Raw genomic sequence first — 22,836 nt, 5'->3', positions numbered from 1 at the left:
TGTGCACGCAATTATAGAAACAGCACTAGCAGGATTAAACGCAAAGCAATGGTGTTCATCCTTGGCAGTTATTTGCCCTTGGTGATAGGGAAAATTAGATTGGAAGAGATCTCTTCCAGGCTCAGCTCTGTGTAGTTACACTCAGAACCGTGCCCCCCAGATTTTCACAGAAATACTATGGCAAGAGAAGGTTTACAGACTTATTCAACATAGCAAAAGCACTTCCAACAATGCACTCAGGGCTTCAGATCACTCATTTAGGCCCAGGAGTATGTAGGGAAGTGTTTGTTCTTGCAAAGAAATTTGCAAGCGAGTAGTTGTTTTGTTGTTTTCTTCTTTTTTGTTGAAAGCCTGAAAATACCTTGCTGCTGCTCCTGCACTCTCAAACTAGTTTGCAGTTGCTAAAAATATAAATGTGTTTAGTGTTCAAGCAAAAACCTGAAAAAAATTGTCAATTAAAAAAAAAAAAAAAAACACACACACACACCCCAAACCAACCCTACATTTACCAAGGAGGTTTCCATTTTGACAAAAAGGATTTTTAGCATTAAAGTCATAAACACATTAAAAATTTTGGCCAATTCTAGCCTGATGGCCTTTGCTTACAACTGGCATGCATGTAAATCCAAACATAGGTATAACTAGTGATGCTGGAAGTAAGGGTGCTGGGGGTGTCTCTCTAGTTTGAAATAGTAACAAAACACCAAATAGATGGAAACCCTGGTTTCCATGATCAGCACCTCCCCACCCCCCTAAAAATTGTTCTAGCATCCCAGGGTGACAGATAATGCAGAGATCAGCAATCAGAACCACAGTGGTCAATGCTTGCGGAATGATGCTTTGCTGTCAAGCTAATTACTAGCTCAAGCTTCCAAAGAAGAAATGTTAGGGCCCTCACAAAACCTCAGAGCAGATGCAACAAAAACACAACCAAAAATAATATGAGCTAGCGGTTCCCCCCCCGAGCATTATAAACAGGTGCAGGCCTTGAGCTCTGCTACATAAGCATGTTTTCCTTTACTTCAAGTGCTTGAAAACAAAACTTCAGATGCTTTTGACCAGACTGATATTTTGTTGAACTACAGCAACAACCCTGAGCTAAACAGGTGTGGAAGAAAATTGCAGGATGTGTGAGAAACCATTTGCTTACAAAAAGGCATTGGAAAACAGTGTAGGATACTCCACGAATGTTGTATGTTCCAGAGAGCAACCTGAAAGGCCAGCTACTTAGCTACATTTTGGTTGGAAGACTCATGGGAAGGCACTTCACAGTATTTCACCTGTTTGTCAGTAGCCAAAGACAGCACCAAAGCAGAAGTCAAGCTAGGTTTCCAAATATTCTTAGAAATAGAACTAGGGTTTGAGAACCCAAGAGGATTAGAGTCAGGTTGTTTCCCATTCCTGAAGAAGGGCCTAAACCCACAAGTCCTTCAGATCTGAACTTTGCATCAGAGTTCGAGTTGTTACCAAATATTCCAAGACCCTTTTCCAGCCCTGATGGTGATGGAGCTGAGAACCAGCAGTAAAGGTGCTGCTCTCATTGATTTGATGGGTACTTCACAAACGTTGCTAACTTACTCTCCGCTACCTCAAACCCAGCTTTCTGCTGTACCAGAGGGGCACCCAGCACTTTGCAAGTATAAAATAAGATTTGCAATATACTGCAACCCCTGAAATATGAAATGCATTGACACTGACTAGCTCTCTCACACACAGCTGCCTCCCAGCATGAGTAGTTTGGATTCATTACAGACACCGAACTGTTGATCCAAAGGATGACAGTGGTTGCCTTGGCTTCTCAAGAAAATTGAAGCTCTGCCACATTCTGTTAAATGCGGACTAGGTCTGTTCCTTGGCTTGCTTTGCAAGCCATTTCCTTCTCATATTGGTTGGGGGCACCAGTTTTATGTGGTTTTCCATTTCAAGTTTAGATGAGTTATGGAGTGCACCTGTGCTAGTGAAAAAATCCATAGATTAGTGACAGTCTTTTTCCAACCCCCTCAGCCCTATCAGAAGAGCAGGTCACAGCTATTTAAAAACAAAATAATTATTTTTGTTTTTGTGGCCATGGTCACAAAAATAATCTGTTCCTTCTCTTCAGCAGAAGAGAGCTACAACAACTCAAATATGCCAGCAATTGACATCAGAAGAGAACAGTTGTTAAAACAGCCATCCTACAGTCAGATAGGCAAGACCAGCATGTGGCCACATCTTGTATAGATCAGCCTCAGCCACATACGAGGATACCAAATGCAGCTTCTGTCTTCCGGGCATCTACACCTGCATCAGAGAGCCCCAGATAAAAGCTCAAGATGCAAAAGATTTCTGGAGTGAGGATTTTGATGCGCACCTTGCAGAAAAGAATTCAGGAACTCTCTCAATGCAGCACCCATAAAATGAAATTTTTCCTTTAATAGTAGTGGTAATTTACTATAAAACTTTACAAATTTAAAATGTAAAACAATGCATCAAATCACAGGTACCACCTAACTCTTCGGGGGCGGGGTGTGTGCGATGCACCATAGAAGCAGTCACACTAGGATCACAATAGTGTTTCACAACCGGGCACAAGCAAAACTAGAACGTGCAACTGTGATCACCATGTCAAAAAGTCAAGTGTGACAGCAGTCAAACCTTTGAGGAAACCTCATTTTTAAAGGAGGGGTTGGCCCCTCTAACTGTAGTGATTTCTCTAAACCTCAACCATATTTGTATGGTGGTGTCTAACTGCTGTTTTCAGCTTCATTTCATCCTCTTTAAGTCCATTCTTTGCATTTCAGAGATGTGCCTACACCACAAACTGAACACTGACTCTGGACAAAGCAGAGCCCTAAATAAAAGCCAGATGCAGCTGGCTCCATAGTTGGCAGCCTCAACACAGAGCAAAGAACTGAAGGGCTATGGAGATAGGGGCTATCCTCTCCTCCCTGGGATTGGTCCCTCCAGATCAGGGTTCAGGCACATTGGCTGGGGGTGCTGTGAGGAGGCTTGCGCTGCTGCTACCTAGGCTGCACCTGTTATGTGAACAGAAAGAGGACTGTAGTGTTGAGTGCTGTTAAAGTGGCACCCATCACAAGCACTAAGGCCATGTTAACAGTCCTCTCCCCCATGTTTAGCATTTGAAGTTATACTCACTTCCAGACGACCTCCAACTGTAACTTGATGGTGCCTAGCTCAGTTATATCCACAATGATCGCCTGAGGCCTGGTTGTAAAGAAGTCGATGCTGTCACACGTTACCACGCCAACTAGAATCGTGGTCAGTCCCCGCAGCTCTGTGACCTACAGAGGGACAAACCCATTTTCATTTTACCAGATACCTGACACACATGAAGGATAGTTGAGGAGTTTAGGGAGGCTGGACACATGGGATTTGGCTGAGATCAGTTCATGCCCATGTGACACACAGATTCTCTACCACCCATATGAGGAACTGGCCAGTATGTCACTTTGTGTGTGCACTGAACATAGCAGCCTAGAATCAGCTCTTTGAGGTCATAGGCCAAGTTTTTCAAGCCTGGGTGCCTACGTTTAGGCCCCTAAATAGTAATAGGCTGATTTTCCACACATGCTGAGCCATATGCAGCTCCCATTCACACCAGTGGGGGCTAGGAGTGTTCAGCTCTTCTGAAAGTGAAAGTCATTCCATTTATTTAGGAGCCTAAACTTTGGCACCCTGAACATTCTAGTTTTAGTGTATATTCAAGTAATTGTATCAGACAAACAACCTGGAATCCTGGAGCCCATTTTGCTGTAAGATATATGTTTTACAGCAAGCCTCCCCCATCCCTGGATTTCCCAAAAATCATCTAGGGTAGAGACCCATTAGATTATCTAGTCCATCTCCCTAGTAATGTAAGGCTGTTCCAGTCCCCAACTACCTCCAGAATGTGGACACAGCCCTTGTCTACCACTCCCTCCTGGGCCGAGCTGATCTCAGCTGCAGCTCAGAATCAAAGCCTACAGGTCTTCAGTGTCCCTCCTCTCTTGGTTCACAAGCAGCACCCCCTTAATTTGTCAGTCGCTCATCCCAGTTCTAGCCCATTACACATGCTTTGCAGCCTGACCCACAGCTTCTTTAGCCACAGCTGAGATCATCAATGCCAGAGAGACAGCTTCCCAGTTCTCAAATCTGTCTGCAGCCCAGACAAGTGGGGCTGGAAAACTCCCAACCAAGATGCTGCTGGACAAAGGCATATTACTACTTTTGTGCATCAAGGTGTCTGTCATACTTTAGGATCAGGGGAAAGATTTAGCAGGTAAAGTTTTAAGAAGCATGTACGTCTCATTTGAGAATTAATGGTAATTAGGAGCCTAAGTCACTTTTGGAAGTGGGACTCTGGCACTTTTGAAAATTTCACCCAATACACACTTGGAGAGGGAAAGCAAAGAAACTAGAGAGTCAGTTAGGTTTAATGAACTGGCATGAAACCCAAATCAAATAACCTCTTTCTTGAGCTTTGAGGCAAGTCATCTTCACTGGTATACAGAGCAATTAATGTTTTTGCAAATATTAAGAGAAAACATGCATCTGAATTAGCTTCTTTCCTGATTCTCATTGTGCAGTAGGGAAAAACATTAAGAACATTTTTAAAAGCTCTACTGGCTAGAAGTCAGGAATTCTTTCCTATTTAACTCACATGCTGCCAGAATGGATGGGGTGTTGCAATAGCTACTTTACATGTTTTCCAGGCATTGAAAGCCCTATGTTGGCACTACAAAATAATGTGTTTAACTCGTGTAGTGAAGGGTCCAGCCCAACCCTGCAGTCTATTTAGTCCCAACTCCCATTGAAGTTGATGGGAGTCATGACTGCAGGATCTGTCCTTCAGAGGATTCCAGATCACAACAGGAGTTTGCTCCTAAGCAGCAGCAGCCAGGTCAGGATGGAATGTAAAACAGGTGGAAGCCACAGTAGTAATAGTAACAGGAGGATCCAACTTTTACCTCAGTGAAAGAAAAAAGTGCCTATAATGCATCTGTATATCCGTGGCCCCACAAAGTCGCAGGACCTCCTCGTCAACCTCCTCCTAGCCCTGGCCAAAATGGCCATCTACAAAACCAGGGAGAGGCGGTTGGCCGACAAGGTTTCCTGTGACTGTGGGGCCTATTTCCGCTCCTCAATCTGTTCACGCACCTGGGCGGAATCCGCTGGCTCCATCGATGCCTTCGAGGAGCAGTAGGCGCTGTCAGGGGTTCTCTGCTTGGTGTACCTACTAGGTTTATTTGTTTAGCCCTGTGACCTCACTCCCATTCCTGTTATACTTTTAGTTGTCCCCCGCAATCATTTGGAATCCCAGACCTGTGGATCATCCCCGGAGGCTGTGGGGAGGTCCTTTAGCAGTGGGGGCCTGCCCACTTCCTGGATCCCAACAGGATGCATCGGTATAGCAGGGAAACAGAGTCTAGGACTCTGTTACAAAGAATATAGGGGTCCTCCAATGAGTCACTCTAATGCCGAGTGGCAGAATCCTGCCCAAAGATACTGAATAATTATGGCCAACTCACACTGGCAGGTGGATCTCATTAGCTCCAATAGGATATACATGGGTTTGAGTATCTCTGGGGCAGAGGTAATTAGGGCTTGAGACAGAAGAGGTCATGTAGGGAAACCCCAAGAACGGGCAAGTTTGGCTTATATAAATATATTATACATATACACACACACTTTTTGGAGCAGGGTAAGAAAATCCCAAAAATCTTGCATGCAATATAATTACTCTATCCAAGCTGTGGACCCCTAACCACCAAATCTTGGATGCAGATCTTAAAAAGGGGTCATTCTAATATATGGAAAATCAGAAGCATTAACCCAGTTGCCATCTAACCCAGAGTCCTGGGAAAGAAAGCAGAAGCAAAGATCAGAGACCAGCTCAGCGAGCAGAACATTGATTAATTGCTGTTTCTATGGAGCTGTGAAAATTCATGTTGTTTTTTAAAAGTGTGCTCGGCAGAGAGCAGAGTGGGAAGGCAAGCTACTTGCTAACCAATGTCTGAGTGGCTGGATTGGAGCCAACTACCTTTATTTCAAACTGCTCATGAAGGTTGGGTATAAAAACCTTCTCTTCCTCATCCCATGTTTGGCTGTCATCTGTCTCAATCTTGCCCTTCAGCTTCCACTTCTGGCGTCCCAGTCGCACAAACACCTAGAAGCCACACAGGGAAGAGGAGGCTAGAATCAGCAAATCCCAAGATTCATATGGGACTGCACCATCCCTCCCTCCCCATACTGCAGAGCTGGGGCCTGTTCCTTTGATTGCTATGCTTGTTAAGAAGCAGGGGTGGAGGTGCCAAGTAGTTCTGTGCCCCATCTGTCCTGGAAGAACTTGGGTGGCTAAGTCAGATACCAAAGCGTACATGTTGTTGTAATGCAGAGAGTGAGTTACTGATGTGTAATGTCCTGCTCTGATGCAGGACATGTTTGAAAGTGATTTGGAGTTTTGTTGTCAGCAGGAAGAAAAAAAAAGTGTGTTAGAACTGAAACTACTGGGATGAAAGCCATAGGCTTTATACACAGTTATGCCGTCCTGTGCCCTTCAGGGCAGTTGTGCCAATTGGGATCTACCCTATGAACAGGCAACAGTATTGCTGCTACCCTCTTTCAGGGTGGTTTTAGACTCCAGCCAGGTCCCTCAAGGAGCAATTCTGGAAGACTCCCGTCTCCCAGGTACCTGGGCCCTGTCCTCTATCAAGGCACTTAGCCAAGTCCTTCAGCTTCACACTGAGGCAGGAATAACTCAGTGGCTGTGCAGCACCCATAAAAGCTTCTGGTTTCCCTGCACTCTCTCCTGCTCAGCCTACACATCCCCACACTCCCCACCTGCATGTTACAGGTGCAAGCCCATAATTGCAAGTTGTAAGAGAAAATGGATTGCTGTGTACTGCACCTCATACTGGTCCCCTGGGCAGAGACGTGCGTAGCCCACCAACCCTGAAAAGAGAAGGAAAACCCCTTCCAATGTTTGTAGCTTGAGAGAGTTTCAAAAATATCTACTAACAAACCTCAGCTTGCATTAAACACCCAAGTGACACTCTGATTAACTTCCCCTTACAGCGAAATCTATGGAGGAGTTGTTAGCAAGTCAAGCCATTTGTCTTACTTAACATTGCAAGCTTTGCATAAGGGCGGGGAAGAGGAAAGTCCTGCTTCAACACTCACATATAAAAGAATGCTGCAGAGCAGGGACAAGTTCGTTTCACATCAATGGGAAAAAACTAAGTTTTATTAAGAGTCAGTTTAGGTCCCGATCCAAAGCCCAGCTCCCAGACTTCCATGAGCTTTGAATCAGGCCTTTATACAGCAAAGCTGAAAAGCTTTTGGCTCAAGTGATGAATGCTGTAGAATAGAACAAGGGCTACCTTTCATTTTCAAGTGAAATTCTCCCAAGTGCACCTCCAGTGCCCCTTCAATCAGACACATATCCTGGAAGACAAAGACAGAGCAACGACGACATTGACTGAAGAGCGGAATAAAATGGTACCATGAGAAAGTGGCGGCCAGTTGTCTCCATTCGTGAAGACAAAACACATCACAGACCAGTTTAGGGTGGTTTGCAAAAGAACATACATTTTACATGCCATTAACACTTTTCACTTCTGCAAACTGAGGCAGATTTTTTTTTAAATGCCACTTTCAGGATGGGAAGTTATATCCTAGCTCTGCAAAGGAGCAAGGTGGTTTAAGTAATAGGCTTCCCACAGTCTTCCCCATTTAGGGTACAGCGACATGGAGCTGGAGGTGTAAATTCCAGATTGACGAGACATATTCGCGCTAGTTCTGATGGAGCTAGTGCACCCGGGGAGGGGGCGGGGAGGAGGGAAAGGGATGTACTGCTGCTGTGGCTAGGGTCTAAGTAGAAAGGTGGGCTAACCAGCCGAAGAACAATCTTGTCCAAGACCCTACGCACATACTCAGACAGGTAGTCCCTCCCACTGCTTCCGCTGTTACAGCTATGCTATTTTGAGCATGCTAGCGCCATCAGACCTAGTGTGGGTATGTCTCCTCAAGCCGACATTTACACCTCCAGCTTGAAGTCTAGACCTACCCAGACTTACTCACACAGTAGGTTACTAACTATGACTCCCATTAGAAGTCAATGGGAAGACACCCCAAACACACACCCCCAGTAACTTCCTATGAAAGCTAGATTAGGCCCTAATGTTAACAGATCAAATTCAAGAGACTTTATATGCACCCTTCATTAACACATTTGGTTGTAAGCAAACAACCTGCATTACCCTGTGAATTTCACTGCATATTAAGGGGGAAGTTAGACAGCAAAATACTTTTATAGAGGAAGCTGTGAGTTGTAGCTGATGTTATGCATCTTCATCTAATTTTATGTTACATTCGAAGCCCAGGCCACAGGAGAGCCAACAGTTCAGAACAGTATGTCTTGGTACAGTATCCACTGCTTTGAGTTTAGACAGAAGAGTCAGTTCTTTGTCACATGCTTGAGGAGTTCTCCTACCTCTGTGCATTCTTGGAGGTTCTTATAAAGTTCTACCAGGCTCTCTCTGGAGGCTTTAGTGGAGGGAGTCAAGGAGAAGGCATGTTTCATATTAGAGGCCCCATCTCGCAGCCTGCACTGGATGCAGTAAGTTTCATATAGTTCTTCTACCTTTAATAGAAAAAAGGACTCCATGTTTTACACCACTCTGGTGTCGGTTTCCAATTTTAGTGAGTTGAGGGAAGTAACATCAGGAATTTTAGTTTGACGTTTCCCCTTGTAAGAGAGCAAATCCCATCGTTCTAGCACCGACTCGTACCCCCTACTCTTATAAGAAGCCTTTTTAACCAAGTGGATCCAAGATTTCAGACGGAGGGAAGAGTGAGTGAAGGATTAATCCCACCAGCTAAAGATTTTTTGATGTTTCATACAGTACAAGAAAAGCATGCTAATGAGAGGGTCCTACATAACCTTGAAACATGTCACTGTTAACAGTCTGTCCCAGGTTTAAGGCCAAACACTTAAATAAAAGTTCATTTCCAGCCAGCAGCAACAAAAACTACTAATCCACCACAGAGCCTGAAAGTCTCTAATTAGTTGTTCTGCAGATAACCTTCAGTTGATCATTTATAAGTTATGGGTAAATAGTTTCTTGGGGGTATTGTTTTTCTGCTGTTTTAGCTACACAGGCTTCCCTACCTCACTTTGTTTTGTCTACCACTGACTCCAAAAATCTGAGCAGAGAGCCAAGTTTCTTCCAGCACTACTTCTAAAGAGCTAGGGCACCAGGCTTTGGAAACCACCATCACCAGATACAAGACACAGAACATGTAGACCTAGAATTCTATCCAAGGTACTCAGTGTGGTAATGTGAGCCTTGTATCTGAGGGCCCTGCAATCTTTAATGCACTTCTCCTCACAACATACCCATGAGGCAGGGCAATGCTATTATCTCCATTTTACCAACGGTGAACTGAGGTACAGCAAGGCTAAGTAACTTGCTTAAGGTCACACAAGAAGTTAATGGCAGAACAGGGAATTAAACCTCAGTCTCCCAGGTCCTAGACTAGTACCATGACCACTGGGCCATCCTTCCCATCTCCAAGTCTACACAGAGGAGGCAATCCACAGAGTCAATGGGAGCATGTTGAGGTGGCTAAAGATGGGGCTGCGCTATTTGTTTAATCTCATAAAGTGACTATATAGGGAGACCTATGGCACTGATGCTTCAGTGCTAGCCCAGAGAAAGGCTCTGCTTACTCAAGCTAACCAATCCCTTACCTACATCCAAGTCATGTTAGAATGGCCTTAAATGGGTGTGTAGGATACATCAGACTCTCAAGTGTGTGTTTAGTGAGGGCATGACTCAAACCAGGGATATCCAGAAAGCAGGTTCATTCTACTGTTAACTAAGCTACGAGGTATGGAGGGTGAAAGGAGACGTGGTTTAATCCAGGGACGGACTAAGGGTGTAGGGGGCAGCCACTGAATTCTGGGTTGGAAAACACACACACACAGAGAGAGAGAGAGAGAGCTCCAAGTATGTAAGAGAGATTTTTGAGCCCTTCAAATCAGACAGGAGATTGGCAGAATCCATTAAGTGCCACCACCTAGGCTTCCAGGAAGCAAAAAAACAAACAAACAAAAACACAAAACGAAAAGAATCACCCTCTACAACTCCTCCCAACAACACCTTTCTTCTGAATAAGCTGGTAGGATATAGAAACTGGTTCTGCAGGCTGAGGCTGGGCTGTGCCCAGGATTCAGTCTGAATAGAGCCAAACAAAAAAAAAAACCCCACTCCTCCTCTTCTCTTATGAAAGCTAGTTCCCCTCAAACAAGATATCATAAAAGTATTTTCTAAATCATAATTTTTATATAGCAGTGTAAGTCTCCTATACACAGAATATAAATAGAGCACCCCTTACCTTGCTTATATGAAATTCCAGTTTTCTGATGTACCTTTCAACAGAGCGAATTTGCTTTAGAAAGGGAAAGATTAAAAGCTATTTAAACATTCACATTATATGGCATTAAATTATTCAGTGATCATATAGTATCAGTGCTTGCACTTCACTGTTCATTGCTTTCTGTGACATGTCCATCCCTACCCCTCCAAAAGAATGAGTACTTACCTTATCCAGATCATAATAGAAAGCCTGAAAGACAAATATGACAAGTTGCCTGTGAATTCATTTGCACATATTGAAGACATTTCCAAATCTGCTGCAGAACAACTGCCCATGCTGCACCAAGTCCTTGTTTGGAGAGTTACAACGTTGTAAGCAGCATTGTACAATACAGTGGGCAGATAGCAAGGTCAACATTTTCAAAAGTACCCTCTGCGTTTCAGTGTCTTGACTTTTGGGTGCCCAAACTGAGGCACCTCAAGTACGATTTTTCAGAAATAGTAAGGATTTGAAAATTGGTTGAGGTAGGTGGGAGGTTTTTGAATCCTTTATCCAGCCTTGGAAGGTTACTTTGTGTTCCCAAGGACAGTCCCAAATCTGAGTCTGAAGTGCTTTATACACCTTAGCACTACTAATAGCAAAGATTTTGTTGGGATTTTTGTATGTGGCAGAATCAGAGTTGCATGGACCCACTTATCAATGTTTCACCAGTTTTGCCTAATCTTTATTTCTCCTCAGTTTCTAGACACAGCCAGGCATGTATATTACTTCCCAGATAATAATCAGCAGGCAGCTACCATCCCAAAAGGGAAGGAGTGCAAGCTGGGAACACAGCAGGATACTGAGAATTAAGACTCCTGTATTCTTTCCCCACATCTAGCCTTGACTTACTTGGTGAATTTAGCAAATAGGTATAATACTAGCCTCTCACTTTCAGCATTAACAAATGGAAACCCCTTTGAGTCCCAAAGGCAAGAGACAGTGGTTGTTTTTAAAACTCTGCTCTCTTTAAACCATCTAAGCGATTAAAACAGAGAAGCATCTTACCAGTCTGGAGTTCCTTTTTGTATCTTTGTGTCGAGCAGACAGATAATCCAACTCAGCCTGATGCACTTGCAGGTATTCACTGGAGAGGAAAAACCCAAAAGTGATATTTTCTTCTAGCATCTGCAGTAGGATACTCCCTGGGAGAAGTTTAAGAGGGCCAGGAGGAGGGAGGGAAGAGAGAGATTCTCTGAGCCCCCACGTCAAAAGTAGCCAGAGGTTGGGAAGGGCTGAGCTTGTGCAGCTGAAGGAACAATTGGAAATGGGAAGGGGAGCCATGGCAGCTGGAAAACAAGATGGGCTTCACGTGGGTTAGGAGCTGTTGCCCTCTTCCTTGCTACCTCTCATCCCCAGGTATTTCCTCACGTGCCCTCCAAGCTGCAAGAACTTCCTGTTCTGTTTCCCTCACACCGAGAACACAGCCAGAGCCTCGTTCCGAGAGACCTGTTTTAGATTAAGTAAAACGAGAAACACCAAAAGTGCAAGTGAGCAGGCACAGCATGCAGCTCACTGCAACAGCCGCCATCTTGGGACAGGCTGCTCTGAGGCATTTAAAGGAGGAACGGGACCCAGGAGACTCCTAATGCTGAAAAGTGCTGTACGTAGGAAACAAAATAGTACGTCTCCTTATGCCCACACTGTATGTCTGTGTGCCCCTGCTCTCCCAGCAGGACCCTCCCTGCATCAACTTTCTTCCCCTCAGGACAACCCTTTACCTGCACAAGCCACAATCCCTTCAGAGGAGCCCTCATGTCTGGGCCTGCTCCCATGTCTCACTACCTCCCCTTTGCTTGGCCACCCACAGTGGGGAAGCAAGAAGTGGGAGAGGGAGACGTCTCCCAGCCTCTGTCTCCCCTTAGAGGGGGAAGGTGGCTTTGGGCCATGCTGCTGGCCTCCTGCTCAGCTTCCCAGAGAAGCACTGGGGTAGGGAAGATGGTGTTCTGCAGCTCTGTGCTCTTTGTACCCTTGTGGCTGGAGCAGTAGCTGCCATTTGAGGAGGGAGGAGCTGCAGAGCTGACTGAGAACTGAGCAGCTCATTAGCCAGCTGTAGCTCACAAGGCCAAAGGGTCGTGACACTGAACACTTCAGCCCTCTGGGCCCGATTTTCAGAGGTGCTGAGCATCCTCAGCTCCAGCCAAAGTCAATGGGAGCAATCAGTACTCAGTCAGCACCTCTTAAACATGCCCTTTGTTTATCTGAGCAGCTGGGGACTGAATGCCACCTTTGCTGTCCCCTAGAGCAGCCATCGGCTCCTTCCTGATACTACCGTTGCTTTCCCCTTCCCCATTAAAAAGCAGGGGCCTTACCCTGTAAAGTGTTGAGAACTCAGCAGTTATCGGCTTCAGTGAGCCCCATGGCAGCTCCCAGAAGACAAAACTCCTCCTGAGCTGAACCTCTTCCAACTTTGTTTTAATTCAGAACAGACCTGAGTAAGTCTATTTTCCTCTTTTGTATTTAAAGAGCTGTAGACAATCACCTTCTGAAAAATGCTGCTTTACAAGACACAGAACCTGAGCAGCTTGATGTGTTTATGTTAAGCAGCCTGCACTTTTCCAAAAATACACCAAAAGAGTCATTTATTTTCTAACTATTATGAACACATTCCTGTTAATACACAAAAAGTGACTCCAACATTCAATTTTCTTCTCTCCACACTTGCTGATAACAGCTCAATGCAGTGGTAGTCAGAGTTGGGTTTTTGTTTTGTAAAGTCATTTTAGGTTTTAGCAGCATTTTAAGATGCTCAGTTGGTGGGAAGGCACCCAGAAGGGTCATTAGACTTAAGAGCTAGTTGCTGTTACTACCTTAAAACAAAAAACATTCCAGCAAGAACAAATGGATTTAGTTTGAATCTGCTTAAAATTTGGCCTTTAAATTATTGGATGCAGCTGTTTTCTGCAGGCAGCTTTAATTAGTTACTCAGTTCTGCAAGGAGGTTGCAGGAGTCTGACTGTGCGATGTTCCTCACAGAATTGGGACAATAACTCTAATCCATCTGACAGTTTAGTCTCCCCAAGCCCTAATAAAATATCAGAGTCAAATCTATTCTTTTTTCTAGGTTTAGAATTTTTATTGTTAATTTAATTCCATTAACTAGTCACTGGCGTAAACTTTTAAAGACTAAGACATTGCAGTCCTCGAGGGAAACCAAGTGTGTTTTAACTATGTGAGACATAATTAAGAAGTTGAGGTGTTTACGTTTAGGACAAATAATTTCAGTACTTTTTCTCATGATGTTCTTAGCTTAAAATCCCATGGTAATAAAATCCTGGAGATGTCAATGTTATATTTGAAGGAGCTGCGTGCCAGCATGGTTCCCACAGATTAGAAGCACTGAGAGGAATTATAAAGCCACACGAAGGTTATGATGATTTCATTTACTCTTTGTCTATTCAGCAATGGCCAGGTACCTAATGAAGTTCCTAGAGCTCCATGCTAGACCTATGGATATCATGGAGTTTAACTATTACCATTAATAGAAGCAGGATAAAATCCTTGGCCTGAGGGAGGATTTGGTCCCAAATAAATTTGTTTGCCACTAGGTAGTGTATTTACTAAGGGCCCAGTTCTGTATCTAATTAAGACAATAGGAGCTTTGCCATTGATTAGAAAGGTTACTGTTGGGCCATTAAGCTAGAGTATAAGGAACAAAGTTTTTGCAGTAACAGAGACACTAAAGAAAGCAAATTCCAACAAATTAATACTTGAAAAGTCCTTACTTAAGTCCTTTCTTCAAAGCTTCAAAAATTTTCTTCACCTGCTGTGGTTTTGGATCCCAGATAACAGCCCCTCTCTGCAGGGACGGATACATTTTGGAGGATTTCACAGACATTTTAGACCTCACTGAATTCCTGCTGAGAGACTTTCTGTAGGGAAGGGGAAAAAAAAAATCAGCACCTCAGAGCTGAAAGAAAGTCTCACACATATAGCTACTACAATGCTAGTTACAGAGCTGTTCCTGCAAGCTTTTACTCAAAGGAGCAGTCTCACTGAAAACAGTGGGACTACTTAAGTGAGTAAGGGAAAGCAGGATCAGGACCTGTATTAGAGCCATAATAGAGAGCCATTCAGTGTTTGTCTTTAACACATCAAAGCCAAGAAATGGCTACAGCTCACTGGGATGAGAGGCCAAAGGAAGATAGAGAAGATTAGGTTATGAGTGTTAACTTTGAATTTCCTGGCTTCAAGGGAGACCACTAGGAGTCAAGTGTGTCTCTTCTGTTGTTAATTTATATTAAACACACAATGTCCCATTATTTTGGGGAACCAGAAAGGGATCATTATTATATACTACTGATTCACAGACTGCCATTCAAACACTGAGTAATTAATCCTTGTGGTCTGCTCACAAAATAGCTTATGCCCTGATCCTGTAAACACATTCATACAAGTAGCCCTGTTATGTTTAACATTTAACAATTAACATTTAACATTTAACAATGTTTTACTCAAACAAGGTAGGTTTGTAGAACTGGGACCCAATTGTTATTATCCAGAGAAACTAAGGCAGGGTGTTTGTGGATTACTCAAGGTCAGTAAAGAAGTAGGATCACAGTCAGGATTAGATCTCAGGCACTGCTGTTCTCCAAATTTCACTAATCCCCTGACAAATGGTCCACTCTCAGCCACTAAAAGGTATCCACTAAACCACTGATTCAGTGGTTCTCAAACTTTTGTACTGGTGACCCCTTTCACATAGCAAGCCTCTAGGTGCGACCCCCCCCCTTATAAATTAAAAACACCTTTTTATATATTTAACACCATTATAAATGCTGGATGCAAAGCAGGGTTTAGGGTGGAGGCTGACAGCTTATGACCCCCCCCCCATGTAATAACATAGTGGCCCCCTGAGGGGTCCCAACCCCCTGTTTGAGAACCCCTGGATTAAACACTTAGGGATCATATACATGATTAAAAGTATGTTAACAGACCAGATCAGTTCTGGGCTATTAGGCAGTCTAGCAAAGATATGTTATAAAAGGACTTCAGAAATAGCTGCTGCTTGGCTGCTCTCAACATCTGTTTAAATAGTCACTCATTTATATTTTGAATCTGAAACATGCCAGCAGTCTACCAGGCCCAGATTATAAAACGATTTAAAAAAAGGGGGGGGGGGAGGGGGGGAGAGGAGGGAAGGGGTTCCTAACCCAAACTGGCTATCTTTTTAAAGCAAATCAAAATCAAATCCCACTTAGCTCAGAAATTCTGTAAAAAGTCATTACATAATAGGCCTGCTGTGCAAATATGAAGAACAATAGCATCTGTAGTCTTTAGTCATATACCTGTGATGGGTAAGCAAAGCCCAGGATAGGCTTTGAAACCACTGCTAACACTTATCTCCTGTTGATAGATTCCTGGCTGGTTTACCTCTCTCTTTATAGGCTCATAAACCCTGATTATTTGTAGCTGGTTTAATTAATTCCCCCTTCTATTTGCTTTAACTTCCTCCTTTAAACCAAGCCTTTATTTGAGAAAGTTACTCTAGGGAAATTCCCCACTCCTGACATTTATTCATATTGTGTCATTGGGTTGAGTTGAGGCTCCCTCAGCTTTAGAGTGCTGAGTAAATCCTGGATTGGACGCACCTGGGGAAATGACAAAAATCTGGATTCTAGAGGCGGCCCATTGTATAATTCATGGGCTACCATAAAGAATGTGCATGAAACTCAAGGTGTGAGGAAGGATGGCCTGGGGATTGGCTCTATCTGTATCACAGGCTTGCTCTATGATCCTTGGGTAGGTCCTTCAGTTAGGTGCCTAAATATTTTCAAGGAGCTGGGCTTTCTGTGTCTTAATTTTCCCCATTTTACAAATGGGAATAACAATATTTATCTCCCTTACAGAGTGTTGGGAAGCTAAGTTAATTAACGTGCCTAAAGCATTTTGAGAGCTTTAGATGGAAGCTGGTATAGAAATGCAATGTATGGTCAGTGTGTGCTCAGAAGGGAGTCTCCCTGTGATCTCCTACTGTGTCATTCTAAAGTGCTAGTGAGAGATTATGAAGGGAAAGGCAATGAGCAAATATGTTCACTTTGCTGGGGAAAGTCCTCTGGTGTTTCACAATGTCTTGCTCTTAACACTTAGCATCATCTCAAAATACTTTCTTAAATGTCTGAATCCTCATTCCTGAGCAAAACTTTCCTCTATTGAAAGAGTTAAGAGGCAATGGGATTTTGCAAATAGGAAAAAAATGCATAAAGGCTGATTGTTTAGAAATGCTTTATAGCCGAAAGTAACAGAGTAATCTTAGGGGAAATCTAAACTTGCTTATTTGGAGCTTTCTTAGCCTGCTGGAGGTGATTTGGTTATAGAAACAGCTGTTCAACTCTTTTCCTGCTAGACTCCTTCCTTGTAAGAACTCCCACTATGTATGTCAAGCTCAAATCCGTTTATGTAATTTACTGTCTGTGTTTTTCTCGACAGTTTAGTTATCAGTGTGACTTTAGACATCTGACTTGTGCTAGGACTGTTATTATGCATGTTCCATAATAAATTTTATGAAGTCATGTGCAAAGACTTCCAGATTAGATTACCAACCTGTGTCAGGTTCTCATTTCAACTCCTAATTTTATAAATGCTGTGTTTGGTGACAAGGTTAATTAGTTTGTTCAGTGCTTTGAAAATACAAAGTATTGTATAAGAAGTGCCAGGTGCTTTACTGAGATACAAGCGATTACTCTCAAGGATTGCTTTAAGAAATGGAATACTTTTAGTGACATATTTTTCAGCCCTTCTATATGATTCAAATCAGTTCCCTTTTGGTATTTTTCTGGGATATGTTGACAGCCAGAGCTGATGACAATCTTCCATTTATATAGCATTATTATCCTAAAAACATTTCACAGATTATATAGGAATCACTTAATTCAGCACGGGAACATGAGCCACTCTTGGGTGGAAGTGGCAGCTATTTAACACTACCTAGCAATGTTACACAATAATTTAGAACAATCAGTAAGATTACTGGACCACACTGATGATACGGTCCTGAGACTGAGAGAACTGGGTTCTAGTCCCAGTTGTGCCACTGAATTGCTGTGTGACATTGGGCAGTTCCCGTAAGCTTTTCTGAGTAGCAGCCATGTTAGTCTGTATTCGCAAAAAGAAAAGGAGTACTTGTGGCACCTTAGAGACTAACAAATTTATTTGAGCATAAGCTTTCGTGAGCTACAGCTCACTTCATTGGATGGATGAAGTGAGCTGTAGCTCACGAAAGCTTATGCTCAGATACATTTGTTAGTTCTAAGGTGCCACAAGTACTCCTTTTCTTTAATCTTTTCTGTGCCTCTACACACCCTTTGTCTGTCTTGTCTATTTCAGCTGCAAGAGACCTTCTCTGTCCCTATTATAATGGCATCCCAATCTCATCTGGGGCCTCTAGATGCCATTTAATATAAATAACTCCAGGAGGAATTTAGGTATGATGAATGTAATTACCTCAGTGAGATTTTAACCAGGATCTAGAGCTAACACCCTTGTTCTACTGAAAAGTGCCATGAGATTTTTAATGACTATAAGGAGTCAGGAAGTTTTACGTCTCTTCTCATAGATAGCATTGGCACAAGCATGTTAGTCACTACTACGCTGCTGGGAGAGAATTGTTGCTTCGGTACAGACTCAGAGCTTCAGTAGGGGGGTTCTTCCCTCTAACACCAATGCTTGCAGCACTCGGTGTTCTCTTTGGGATCCCAACCAAACATGGATCTGTCACAACCCTGCTTTTTGTGTGAGATGTGAGCAGCTCCCTTTGAATTCCCACCCATGTCCTTTAAATCAGTATCTTGTGGCAAGTTTGCAAATAGATTTTGCAGGTATTGCTTTGTAAGTACAATTTTGCCCTTAACACGCCAGACCCATTTTAGGGGAACTCAGCTGTGCTCTTCCTGCCAGGTGGAAGAATGATCCATACAGTCTGATCTGCTTTTGACTCTGCAGAAACGTTGGGTGACATGATAACGATAAATAGTAATTTACACGCACCTTCCATCCCAAAGCAGTTTGCAGACTAAAATTGATATGCAAACTAAGAAGAGGTTGCTTCATCCACCGGTGAAGTGCAGCCATCTCTAGAGCATGATGAAGTAGCTGTTTAACAGTGCACAACAACAGTACAAGTCCATTTAGGACAAAAAATGTAAGGCACACCTTATGCAGGGAGGATTTAGGTTGGCAAGTGTTGACCTGTGTCTAATATCTGACTGCTCAGGGTGCATGTATTTGTTTTCACTTTTTATTCTACTTACGCTAGTTTTCTGCTTTGCACTGTGCTGAATCCAGCAAAGGAGCAGCTCCTGCTGATTCCACTCCCATCGCTGGGAGAGACAAATGTCAATTTCACTGACATGATAACTGCTCAGGAAGTCTGTCCCCTCCTGAAATAAACAGAACAATAGATGAGTCAAAACCTGCTTGGCAGTTCAGATTAAACCAGTGCTGCACTGCAGAGAGGAGAAACCACTGAGCAATACAGCAAGCACTGGAGTGGCTAGAAGAAAAGATCTGTCTGCTGAACACATTTTTCTCTCTCACACAATATAATTAATAAACAACGGAGTCATCTGAAACACACACACACCCTCAGGTATTGGCTGATTGGTGTAGCAAACTCTAGACCTCATCCTATCAGAAGCCAACTGCTGCAGAAGCCAGTGGGGCTGGAGGGCTTCCAGTACCTCATCCACTACTTCCTACAATTTGCAACAGCCCTACTGTCGAAGAAGGAGGTTGATGCAACCCATGTACTCCCAAGTCAGTCTGGGATACCAGAACAGTACTCGGGCCCCAGTCCTGCAAGCAGGGACATGAAAACAGAGCCCTGCTTCCATACAGAGCCCCATGGAAGCCAATGGGGCGCCACATGGCTGAAGTGTGTGCGTACACACCCTAGCGTAGAGCTAATGGCAGGATCGGAGCCCTCGTTTGTGGTGCTTGAGCCCATGGCAGAACTTTTTACATCAGTAAAACTCAGGCTTGTTCTCCCTTTCTGGCGAGTTTAATTTCCCTGGGATCCCTCACTTCTGTTTCCCATCAGTCATACTCTTTTGTTTCCTGGAGAATTATGTTCTCCACTGTATATGTATAGAATTCATACTGTAATACAAGTAACAGACACATCCACAAAACAGCTGTAGAAAATCATCCTAGGCAGTTAATATACAGAAGAATTCCCCTCCCGCCCCCCCCCTCAGGCTGGTGTAATGTAAACACCATAGCTAGCAGCTTTGCTTTCTTTTTTTTAATGGGGCCATGCAGAGGGCCAAACCTTGACATCTTCCCTCCATTCTTACTCTCTCCTTACTCAGGCAAAACTCCCACTGAGGTCAGTGGGGAATTTTTGCTTGAGTAAAATGTGAGAGCCAGAGCATTCCCTTCTGCAGAAATATCCGTGGAAGAGGAGAACGCCACAAGGATGCCCTCATGGACTTGTGACTAAATTACTCCATGGGGGAAGAGGTATGTGCCTTGCACTGTGGAATGAGTTCCAGAGCCAAGATCCCGCAAGCTTAGTGTGCCTCTGCTGTGGCTCCCACCTTAGTAGCATGGCTTCACTTAATAGGACAGCAGTCTTGGAGTCCAGAGAGCAGGGTTCTATTCTTGACTCTACCAAGTGGTTTGCTGTGCAAATGCAGGCATGGTACCTAACCTCAGTTTCCCAATGGATGAGTAGGAGGATACTGATCCTCCTGGAAAGCGCAAGTGCTTTACATAGGAGGGATGAGAGATTTTGAATGTGTCTCCTGAATTCTAGGCTAAGCTAAGGGCCTTCCTAGTATTAGGTCTCTAAATATTATCTGCAGCAATAGTAACTATATAAATAGTTCACATAACCATGCCCATATATATTTTTCCATCTGATCATTTGAACCTGCATGAGAAGTGAACATTTTACCTGCAGCTTTTCAGCTAATTGTTGCCTGTACTACTTGAGTCCTAAGACTTCTAGGTCCCTGCATGTTTCACTGGCTTGTCCAGGCTTTGGGGAGTTCATGAGTAAGCCAATGGAAAGCAGATGAAAGGTGTTAGAACAAGATCTAACAGTCAAGCAGCGGGGCCAAATAGCCTGCTTTGCAAGAGTCATTCAAGGCAAAAGGGCCTGGGCGCTAAGTATCTTTTCTCTTAGTACATTGAGCTCCACAATATCTCAAAGGGTCTCATTCAATTCCTAGTGAAGTCAATGGAAACCCTCCCACATGGCCACTTTAGGTGTGCCCCACTCACATTTTAACCAGACACCATGGGGGTTTTGTTTTTTTTGGCTGTGAGTGGGTGTCTGGTGGCCATCACTGTGTTTAAGGTTGCATGACAGCTTTCATTCTTGCCTACAGTTTTCAGAAGCTCATAACTCTGTGAACAATCAACAATTATGGTGATCATCGGGCTGAAATAAACATGCAACTTACTGAAAAATGTCATTGCCTAACAAGTCATTAGGGAAGAAACAAAAGGAATGGCCTTGTGATTACTGCCTGCATACCCCATGAAAGCTGGACTGGAGTCCTGGGTCCAGTCTTCCACTCCCTGGGATTGGGAGTCTGACAGTGGGGTGGAGAAGTATGGAGGAGAACCTTGCCTTATTTTATTTACTTCTCAAGCCGGTTTGGTAATGGACATTAAAGAGCTCTTAAAGGGAGATTCGCAGGCTTTGAGGGAGGGGGTAATAAACCACAGACAAAAGGAGGGAGACTTGTGGGGGTTGGAAGGTTGTGAGAGGCCCCGTGCAGAAAGGACTTGCAGGTCTGAGCCCTAAATTTGAAGGGCTAAGAAGTGTGAAACTTACAGATCACAAAATCACACTTGATGCTGTAACTAAACTATACTTCAAAAAACCTTGGGCCTGATTCTCTTCTCATTTATACTGGTGTAAATCAGGTGACACTATTGAACTCCAAGGAGTTACACTGGTGCAAAGTGGATATAAATGAGAGGAGAACCAGGACTTGTGACTGTCATGCTCAGCCCTGAACTTAAAGAAACACTGTCAGGCTTATTTAAACTCACGTGGGCTCAATTCTCAGCTGGATTGAGTATGTCCCTTTAGTTACAACATTTAGAGTTATATTTCAAAGAAAATCACTGGCAGGACTTGCAAAAACAGAAGCTTTTCTCATCAGAATGAAGGGGAACTGAAATAACCTCAGAGAAAACATCATGGGGGGGGGGTATTTTTTTACTTTGAAATAACTGTGATAAAGTCAAATCATCTCATGGTACAAAAAATGTTTACATATTTTTGGTGGTGACCCAGAGACCTCATAGCTCAGTTCACACTTCTGACTACAAGGCCTTAAGTAGGATATCATGGTAGCATCTTTTTTTAGCAGGGAAGATTTATAAACACAGTTCTCTAGAAGAGGCTCACAGAGTTTTGCAAGCCAGTGTGTCTATATAAAGTGCTGAACTGCATTACAACTGCTCCTGGAAAAAAGCACCTGGCCACATCTCAAACCAGTTCTTCCCTTAAGTTAGGAGTAGCTCAGACAAGGACTTCCAGCAAAACTTAGCTGAAAATCAATCTCAGAAGTTTACTAACCTGGTAATCTCTGCTGGATGGATCAATGTCTTCAAATCTCAAAATTTTGGGAGTTAACCCTTGGGGTCAGACTCAGAGGTACTTCTCCAATCACAGAAGTCCCAGAGAGCATAAGATGTGATGACAGCAGCTGACTGGGGCCCAGCACATGTAAAATACCAGACATCAGACCAAATGTAAGGAGCCTGCTGCTGGGTGATGGAATAGTTAGGGGAATACATCTAAGGCCACTAGAAGGATTGGGCTGAGAGGAAAAAGGACAGGGACTGAGAGTCTAAGGGTATGTCTGCACTACGAAATTAGGTCAATTTTATAGAAGTCCATTTTTAGAAACCGATTTTATACAGTCGATTGCATATGTCCACACTAAGCGCATTAAGTCGGCGGAATGCGTCCTCACTACCGTGGCTAGCATCAACTTACAGAGCAGTGCACTGTGGGTAGCTATCCCACAGTTCCCGCAGTCTCTGCTGCCCATTGGAATTCTGGGTTAAGCTCCCAATGCCTGATGGGACAAAAACATTGCCAGGGGTGGTTTTGGGTACATGTCGTCAGGCCCCACCTCCCTCCCTGAAAGCAATGGCAGACAATTGTTTCGTGCCTTTTTTCCTGGGTTACCCGTGCAGACGCCATACCACGACAAACATGGAGCCCGCTCAGCTCACTGTCATCGTACGTCTCCTGGGTGCTGCTGGCAGATGCGGTACTGCATTGCTACACAGCAGCAGCTCCTTGCCTTCACAGTAGATGGTGCAGTCGGACTGATAGCCAACATACGTCTCCTGGGTGCTCCTGGCAGACCTCAGTGAGGTCTATCGGGGTGCCTGGACAGGCATGGCTATTCTCCTCTTAGAGCACCAAATGGGAGCCAGAGACTCCAGGTCATTCTCTTCTTTAAGTTT

At 43.8% G+C, this 22,836-nt stretch overlaps 1 protein-coding gene across 1 annotated transcript in view; it reads right to left on the bottom strand.

Annotated features, from left to right (window-relative positions):
- The window catches only part of RIPOR3 (RIPOR family member 3), a 69,071-nt gene that overhangs the window by 24,727 nt on the left and 21,508 nt on the right, over nt 1-22,836 (bottom strand). Inside the window, exons 2-11 of the mRNA XM_084646055.1 lie at nt 18,648-18,776; nt 14,124-14,270; nt 11,407-11,485; nt 10,585-10,608; nt 10,378-10,431; nt 8,471-8,620; nt 7,359-7,422; nt 6,887-6,930; nt 6,020-6,145; nt 3,136-3,281 (exon numbers count right to left, since the gene is read on the bottom strand). Of these exons, the coding sequence (XP_084502181.1) occupies nt 3,136-3,281; nt 6,020-6,145; nt 6,887-6,930; nt 7,359-7,422; nt 8,471-8,620; nt 10,378-10,431; nt 10,585-10,608; nt 11,407-11,485; nt 14,124-14,270; nt 18,648-18,748 (935 nt within the window). The 5' untranslated portion in view covers nt 18,749-18,776. The remainder of the gene's footprint in view (nt 1-3,135; nt 3,282-6,019; nt 6,146-6,886; nt 6,931-7,358; nt 7,423-8,470; nt 8,621-10,377; nt 10,432-10,584; nt 10,609-11,406; nt 11,486-14,123; nt 14,271-18,647; nt 18,777-22,836) is intronic.

Source organism: Lepidochelys olivacea (genome assembly GCF_965140295.1).
Source record: "Lepidochelys olivacea isolate rLepOli2 genome assembly, chromosome: 13".
NCBI lineage: Eukaryota > Metazoa > Chordata > Testudines > Cheloniidae > Lepidochelys > Lepidochelys olivacea.
Note: the sequence above shows the minus strand (reverse complement) of the source record. Positions and strands in the feature narration are given on the sequence as shown.